Raw genomic sequence first — 8857 nt, 5'->3', positions numbered from 1 at the left:
ATGTCACTCATCTTCACAACTTAAAAACGACAAGTTGTTCTGACGAGTTTGAGTTCATTTCAACAATCTCCACCTTGAACTCAACACTCATAGCTCCCTCTTTTCACATTGTCTTCTCCCCATCTGCAGCTTCTTAAAACCTACAGATACCTGCTAAGTTCATGCAAAGGATGAACTTGGCACTAGGCACAACCTTGGTTAACATGTCAGCTGGATTTTCTTCAGTATGAATCTTCAGCAACTTTATAGCTCCCCTTGACACCTCAAGTCTCACAAAATGCAATTTAACATCTATATGTTTTGTTTTCTCGTAATGAGATTGATTCTTGTTAAGATGTATGGCACTCTGACTGTCACTGTATACCGTTACAGATTCTCGCTTAGCTCCCAACTTAGATGTCATGCCTTTCAGCCAAATTGCTTCTTTGAAAGCTTCAGCTGCTGCAGTATACTCAGCCTCTGTAGTGGACAAAGCCATTACATTATGTAATGTTGCTTTCCAGCTAACTATGCAGCCTCCTAGAGTAAACAAATACCTTATTTGTGACCTTCTTTTATCAAGATCACCAGCAAAGTCAGCATCTACATAACCAATTAATGTGTGTCCATTCTTACCTTCTCCACCATAGACCAAACCAACCTCCAGAGTTCCCTTCAGATACCTCATAATCCACTGAACAGCTCTCCAGTGTTCATATCCTGGATTTGCCATAAACCTGCTCACCAAACTCACAGCATATGAGATATCAGGTCTGGTGAGTACCATGGCATACATGAGGCTACCTACTGCACTTGAGTAGGGTATACAGGCCATTTTTTATTGTTCTACCTCAGTTTGAGGACACTGGGCAGCAGACAACTTGAAGTGGCTTGCCAATGGTGTCTGAACTTGCTTAGCATCATTCATTCCAAACCTCACCAGAACCTTCTTAATGTAGCTTTGTTGAGTTAAGAACAAAAATTTCTTGCTCATGTTCCTGATGATATCCATCCCCATAATTCTCTTAGCTTCTTCAAGTTACTTCATTTCAAATTCCCTGCTTAAAAGTTTCTTTAAATGATTGATCTCTTCCTTGTCATGGCATGCGATCAGCATGTCATCTACATACAGCAGAAGATATATCATTCCCCCTCCACTTGTCTCTTTGAAGTACACACAGCAATCATAGTTGCACATGTTGAAGGCATGTGTTATCATGAAGTTGTCAAACTTCAGATACCATTGCCTAGGTGATTGTTTTAACCCATATAGAGACTTTTTAAGTAAGCAGACACAATCTTCTTTACCAGATGTCACATACCCTTTAGGCTGTTGTATTACAATTTCCTCTTGTAATTCACCATGCAGGAAGGTTGTTTTTACATCCATCTGCTCAAGATGCATATCCTGAACAGCCACAAGTGCAAGAATAATTCTGATGGAAGCATGTCTCACTACAGGGGAAAATACTTTAGTGAAGTCAATTCCCTCCTTTTGTGTGAAGCCCCTTGCCACCAATCTGGCCTTAAATCTTCTAAGTTCAGCACCAGGTATCTCATCTTTAATCTTGAAGATCCATTTACAGCTTACTGTCTTCCTCTTAGCTGGTTTTTCAATCAATTCCCAGGTCTTGTTTTTCATCAGGGATGCCATCTCTTCATCCATTGCCCTCTTCCATTCCAGCTTGTTTTTACCTGTGATAGCTTCCTGATAAGTTCTAGGTTCATCATCATTCAGCTCTTGAGCAGCAGTCAAAACATATGCAATCAAATCAGCCACTGCATATCTTTTAGGTGGTCTTATTGTCCTTCTCTTTCTGTCTCTTGCCAGCTGATAGACGTCCTCTTCACTTTCTGCTGATTCATGTTCAACACCAGCTTCAGGTTCTATTTTAGCACCTTCAATTTCAGGCTCAAGTTCTTTCAAGTTATGAGGCTCCACCTGAAACTTCACTTTATTAGTTTCAGCACCTGATTCAGTGTTGTTAATAGGGCTCCTTGGTCTATTCAAAAACTCATCTTCATGGAAAATTACATCTCTGCTTATGATGCACTGTGGTGGCTTTGAGTCAACACACCACAATCTATAGCCTTTGACACCCTTTGGATACCCCCAAAAACCTGTATTTTAATGCTCTTGGTTCTAGCTTACCCTGCTTTACATAAGCATATACTGTGCAGCCAAAGATTCTGAGTTTTGTATAATCAACCATTCTCCCTTACCATAGTTCCATTGGTGTTTTACAACCTATAGCAGTTGATGGGCTCATGTTGACTAGGTAGCATGCTGTATTTAAGGCTTCTTCCCAAAGGGTTTTTGGAAGCTTAGAATAGATCAGCATGCACCTTACCTTCTCCACCAAAGTTCTATTCATCTTCTCAGCAAGACCATTTTGTTGAGGAGTATAGGTGATAGTTTTGTGCCTCTGAATACCATTCTTCTCACAGAATTCTTCAAACAGCTTATTATAGTACTCCAAGCCATTATCTGTCCTCAGAGTTTTCACCTTCAAACCAGTTTAGTTTTCAATAAAAATCTTCCACTTTTTGAATTTTTCCAGAACCTCATCTTTACTTTTAAGTGCAAAGACCCAAATCATCCTTGAAAAATCATCTATAAAAGTCCAAAAGTATCTACACCTACCTAGTGAATTCACTTGTGCAGGCCCCCACAAATCAGAGTGTATGTATCCAAGTTTCTCTTTGGTGGTATGAGCTGCAGTCTCAAACCTTAGCTTGGAAGACTTTCCTAATATACAGTCTTCACAGAACCCCAAAGCTTCCATCTGATCTTTCCCAAACACTTCTTGGTTTTGTAGCTCTCTCAAACCTCTTTCACTTATATGCCCCATCCTCAAATGCCACAACATTGATTTGTTCCCTCTATTGTCAGTTATATTTGCCTCTCCAACAGCAGGGCAATCTCTTTTAAAATGCCATTCTTTATGGCAATGGAAACACTTCAAATTTCTCTATTTAGACTTTGATCTGCCTTGTTTCTTTCCCTTGCTTTCTCTCTTCTCAGGTCTGCCTTTAGCCATCAGTCCCTCACTTGATTCACTTTCTGGATTATCTTGCTTATCTTTCAGTTTCTTGGTGCCAAGAGCAGATTTGACCTCTTCCGGGGAGAGTGTTTGCCTCCCATACAGCAATGCATCCACAAAGTGCTCGTATGACTTTGGTAAATAACTAATTAGTAGCAAAGTTTTGCTCTCATCACTCAGTCCTTCATCAATAGTCTCCAATTCATCACAAACCTTATTGAACTCGTCTATATGCTCATTTGATGATGCCCCTTTAATCATCTTCAGTGAGAACATCTTCTTTTTTATGTAAAGTCTATTTGCCAAAGACTTTGTCATATACAGATTCTCCAACTTGGCCCATAAACCAGCAACAGTCTTTTCTTTAGCCACTTCTCGAATTACAGAGTCACCAAGACTCAGAATGATTGTGCTTCTAGCTTTCTTGTCTATCTATGCTACTTGTTCTGGGGTCTTAGATGATGAAGCCTCACTTCCTTCAAGCTTAGAGACTGGATCTATGGCTTCTCCCAGGCCTTGAGCAATCAGCAAAGCCTCCATCTTGATCTTCCACATGTTAAAATCATTTTGCCCCGAAAACTTCTCAAGATCCACTTTTGAGCCCATTCTTGAACCTTGAAATCAGAGTTAAGGCTTTGATACCAATTGTTGTGAAATTAACCCTTTAATCACTGGATTAATCACACCCCAAGATCTAACTCAGACTCAAAGACTCAAGAATTAAACCTTAGCTTATCGAAACAACTCACAGATCAAAGAACACAGCTCAAACAAATCAAGAACACACAAGAACTTAAGTGGTTCAACACCTTTGAGGGTGCCTACATACACTGGAGAAAACAACCAAAACCAGCTTGTATATATATCTGTTATGCAGGCATAATAGATCCAGAAATTTCCCTATAAATTCAACAGCCTTAACCAACTTGATCACGAGCTCCTCACGCACCACTTTAAAGCCTTCCTTAAACGACTGCTAGCTATGTCGTTTAAGCTTATAGCAGGAGTGCGTTAATCACGTGAGGTTTAATGGTTTTGTACGACATTATCAAGTTGTCTCAAGTTGTCGGCTCTAGAATCTTGTTCAACTGAAATGACATGTCACTCATCTTCACAACTTAAAAACGACAAGTTGTTCTGACGAGTTTGAGTTCATTTCCACAGGCTGCCACGTGTCTCTTGTGCTTCCATTCTAAGTTGTTTCGTGATTCAGTATGTAATTCTGCTCGATTGATATTATATTTTACAGGAGCAAGCCCAGAGCCCATTCCACATGACAAGGCAATGAGCAGCTGCCAAAAGTTTTTTAGAGTACGCATCGATTCATATCCTCTTCATCCTTTAATTTTTTGTCAGCAAAGGCCTTCACTTGACTTTCATCACCAGCCAATGCTCTAGGATTTTTTACGGCAAAAGATTTAGTATATGTCATTGTCTCAGTGGAAAATGTTAGTGATAACCTGTATGCATCCTCCCTCTGGTCTTTGATTGAATGTAATTCTAAGAGATGAGTAAAGTAAAAGCGGCAGCAGATCATGAATGTAATGATTCGCGCCCATAATGTAATTATAATGATCAAGAGATAGGCCGCAATGGTCAAAGCAACATCTGAAAAAGCCTTCAAGCACTTCTTATCATTAGCTGAATTTGACTCTGATTCTTACCAGAGACATGAACAAAAGAACACAAAAATTGGCAGCGGTGCAGCAATTAGAAGGCAAGTGCTTGGATGGCCCTTCCATATGGTGTCATAAGCTTGGATTAATGCTTGCCCTTCCCCACCAAGAGTATTCAAGATCTTTTATCATGCCCAGGGGCGGATTCACCTTAGGACCAGTGGGGACTTAAGCCCCCACTGGAAAAAAAAAATTTTAATAATTAATTTAGTTTTCATAAAATTCTCAATAATTTTTTCTAAAGCCCCCACTAATTTATAGTCAAGCCTACAATACATAATTATACTTAAATTCTCACATTCTAATTTTTTAAATTCAAATAAAAAAAGATGGACTTTGCAAACTAAAATCAAACTCATAAATATTAATATTAATTTAATTTTTAAACGGCCCACAAATTCATTAATAATTTTTTTTATTAATCTTACTTTTCCAATTCCACTACTAATCCAACGCCCATAAAAAATTCCTAAACATTTACTTATTTTGGTTGTTTACATAGAAAAAATTTTATTTAATACACATTGATAATGAAGTTATAATACAATGTATCAATGTATAGTACAATGTATCAATCTTTTAAATTTATATTTTTATTACTTTTAAAAAAAATTTATGTTACTGTTGAATAAGCCCCCAGTGAATCACTATGCTGTCTCCGCCCCTAGTCATGCCCCCTCGTGCCCCCAATTTTTTTTTATTTTTTTTTGGTTTATTAGTTTTTAATACTAAAAACTCTTACTCTTCGTAGAATGTAATCTGACATAACACTATAACATGTGAATAAAACTCAAAATTATGAAAGTAAATAATGTAATATATGCAGTGTTTTTATGCAACCAATATAATTATATGTGGCATTGATTTATATAAAATAGTTTGTAGAATAAAATTTATGACTCCAACATTATTTATAATTTAACAAATAGATAAGTGACTAGTTAATCTAGTAGATTTAAATAGCATCACACCCTTTTTCTTTTTTAAATAGAGTTGATTATGGTCCATTGCTAGAATTTAAAAACTTCCGTAGCTCATAGTGAATCAAAAAATTACTGTAGCCTATTAATAATATTATGAAAAGTTTCAAAAGCAACAAGAAATTAACCCTCAAAATTATTTCTTCAAGTTTACTTGTATATATAATATATATGACATGAGCATAATGACAAATTGCTTATCGTCTCAAACCTATCATCAAAAAAAAAAAAAAAATTGTAACGTGACAGCTATAAATGTTTCAAAGCACTATGTATTACCTAATTCTAATAATTCAGCTATAATTGTTTTCAAATTACGATGTATTACCTAATTCAACCTCTGTATTAAGATTTGTCTTAAATTATTATTGGACTTTTATCTATTGGCTTGAACTTTTGAGCTAAACAATTTTTCTAAAATGGTATTAGAAGTAAAGTCTCAAGTTTGAATCTGAACTTCACATGCAAAATCTTTAAACAATTTCTTAAATTTTATAACTCATTTTGAGGCTCTTATTCTTTTTGGTCCATCTAGGAGTTTCTATCTTCAATTCATAAGGAATGTCATCCCTTTTAAGTAAGCAATTTCAACACGAATTGTGGTAAAAATTTCAGTAAAAAAATTGGGCGCACTGAGATAACATTCTACAATGGCGACAACAAGAATTCGCCGCACTCCAACCATTTGTTTATTAAAACGAAGACACTGAAGAAACACATCCGCAAAACACAGAAACAAACCAAGTAGCAGTAGAGTAAAACACAAGCCCCAAGATTAAAAAACTCAGCCAAAAGCAGAGACTTATTCAACACAAATTAAGTAGCTAATAAAGCTCAAGGACTTTCTTCCAGGATAGCCTGTTGCTAATATCATCCCACCAGGCACTCACATGCTTCCTGTCTCTAATCATATACTCCTTCTCCATCGGCCCAACCAAGTATTGAGTAAATGGAAGGTGGCTCAGATCAGCCAGGCTGAAGAAATCCCCGGCCAAATACTTGCTCTTCGACAGCCTCTCCTCGTAAACGTCGAGAACTTTTCCAAGCTTTTCCTCGCTCTCCTTTATCAAATTCTCATCGGCAGGAAGTCCCCTCTTCGCGAAAAATAAAATTTGCGTGGTCATCTGGTAAATTGGTGGGTGAAAGTTGTGTGCCTCTACTTCCAGCCATTGTTCCACCAGGCCTCTTTCTTCAACTGTTCTTCCCAGAAGATCGGTTGTTCCTTGAGACTTGTACTTCTCGGCATAATACCTTATGATAGCTCGCGATTCTGCAAATGAATCAATACCTGAAACGTTAAACTTATAACTACAATATAAAACTTCTGAAGTTGAAAGTTACCTGTGCCATGTTTAAGTTCGTAATTAGTTAATTAAAAGAATACATCTCCTTCAAGTCTCTAGAGTTTTTCCAAGATATTTGTGCAATTATTTTCATAGTTGATCCATCTAACTTTTTCAATAATTAATTTTTCTGATATAATTTAAACATCAATAAAATTGATATGCAGTAAATAAGAACTAAAAAATAACTAAATGAATTGCAAAGAAAACAGATATACCAAGACCCAACTATCTGGTCAATTAACTCAAACCTAAAAGTTATTCTGCTCTTACTCAAATTTCACATTTCAGTATATGTGAAAACGAAAGGTGTACCGTATAGAGTAAAATCTCCATCTTGAATAACTGGAAGGGATCCAAAAGGCTGCACATATTATTTTGTCAAAATTGAAAGCAAAAGAGTTAATTAATTAATTAATCAAAGCAAATCAAGACACACGATCTTCAATATAGAAGTTAAATAATTTTTATATATATATAAAAAAAATGATGCTTAATTAATTGAATTTATATATGAACCTGTAATTTGAGGTACTCAGGATTTTTATTCTCTCCTTTGACAAGATCAACAGGAACAGTTTCAAATTCAATTTGCTTCTCAATCAAGCATACAATCACTCGTTTTGGAGAAGCATAAGCTGGACCGTACACCTTTACCACCATTGTTGTTGCTTACGCTAATCTCTTAATTATTTCTCACTAAAAGTCAGTGAGTGTGTGCACGGTTCATAGGAGTTGCGTATCCGTTTAATATATAGTGCCATTGTGGAGTTTTTCTTAATATTTATATATTAATTTCCAATCAGTGATTGGTGATGTGATTTATAAATTTAATGCTGATGGACCAGAATTTTAAGTTTTTGTCGAGTACTGAATAAATTAGTGATTGTTAAGAAAGAAAAATTAAATAATAAATAAAATAATGAATCCTCACTATTGATTAGGTGCTCAAACAAAATTTTAGTTCAGTATTAAATCCTAATCATGATTTATTGATAGAGATAAGTAAACCAATGGTGATATGTAACTCTCTTAATTTATCTCATTAATTAGCCCCTATTTCTCAGCAAATGCATTAATAAGTTTAAAATAATTTTTCGCTCTCAACATACCAATATAATCCCCAATTTATCCTTATTATCATTCATTTCTTTAGAAATTCCTCATCTCAAATTATGAACCCTCGATTTTTTTTTTTAACTTAATTAAATTGTTTGTTTCTTATTTTAGAATAACCTTGAAGAGATGAAGAAGAAAGGAAACCCTGCAGCTCATTGCAAATGAGTTATGAATCATCACATATTTTATAACTATACTTGCTTCTCTATGTTAATCCAGCATAACATAATGAAGTGAAAGATTGAAGCGAAAGAACCTAAAGGCCGCTGTAAAGAAGACAACTGGTGGAGAAGGAGATGAAGAGGATGGGGATTAAACAACTGGCTTGTACCAATCCTTGACCAATTCCAATCAAGATTTTTGCATTGCCATCATCTTTCTATTGCTATTTTATCTTTTTTTTTTTTAAACATGTTAAAACATTCTTATAAAAGTAGCAGTGAGTGAGTTAAAAGAAAAAAATATTACCATTATTGGAAAAGGGATAATCGTTGTCATATATAGTTTCAGTTAAATAAATTACAGGTTGAACGGTTTAAAAAATTAAACACTGATTGTAAAAGTGTGGTGCAAATAAAACGTGAAACCCATTTATGTTTTTCAGTAATTCCACGTAAGGACAAAATGAGACAAAATTCTCTGTGCACGTCTCTCGTTTCTTTTCTTTCACGTGGCTGTATATGCTTTTTGTCTTTTGCTTTCCCTGCGTCTTTTCA

General features: G+C 35.7%; 1 protein-coding gene across 1 annotated transcript; it reads right to left on the bottom strand.

Annotated features, from left to right (window-relative positions):
- Nucleotides 1-6310: 6310 nt before the first annotated feature.
- On the bottom strand, nt 6311-7732 carry LOC18044681 (glutathione S-transferase F9). Its single transcript, XM_006437054.2, has 3 exons — nt 7542-7732; nt 7338-7386; nt 6311-6949 (listed from the first exon to the last, which is right to left on the bottom strand). Exons 1-3 carry the CDS (start codon nt 7683-7685, stop codon nt 6504-6506), a joined length of 639 nt encoding a protein of 212 aa, XP_006437117.1. The 5' UTR covers nt 7686-7732; the 3' UTR covers nt 6311-6503.
- Between the last annotated feature and the right edge of the window lie 1125 nt (nt 7733-8857).

The sequence above is a fragment of the Citrus clementina genome, unplaced genomic scaffold (assembly GCF_000493195.1).
Source record: "Citrus clementina cultivar Clemenules unplaced genomic scaffold, Citrus_clementina_v1.0 scaffold_4, whole genome shotgun sequence".
Taxonomy (NCBI): domain Eukaryota; kingdom Viridiplantae; phylum Streptophyta; class Magnoliopsida; order Sapindales; family Rutaceae; genus Citrus; species Citrus x clementina.
Note: the sequence above shows the minus strand (reverse complement) of the source record. Positions and strands in the feature narration are given on the sequence as shown.

Coding starts and splice junctions, on each gene's coding strand:
- LOC18044681 (XM_006437054.2), bottom strand. CDS start 7,685: ATGGTGGTAAAGGTGTACGGTCCAGCTTATGCTTCTCCAAAACGAGTG. Junction 7,387..7,541: donor CTGAGTACCTCAAATTACAG/GTTCATATATAA, acceptor TAATATGTGCAG/CCTTTTGGATCCCTTCCAGT. Junction 6,950..7,337: donor TGGAGATTTTACTCTATACG/GTACACCTTTCG, acceptor ATTCATTTGCAG/AATCGCGAGCTATCATAAGG.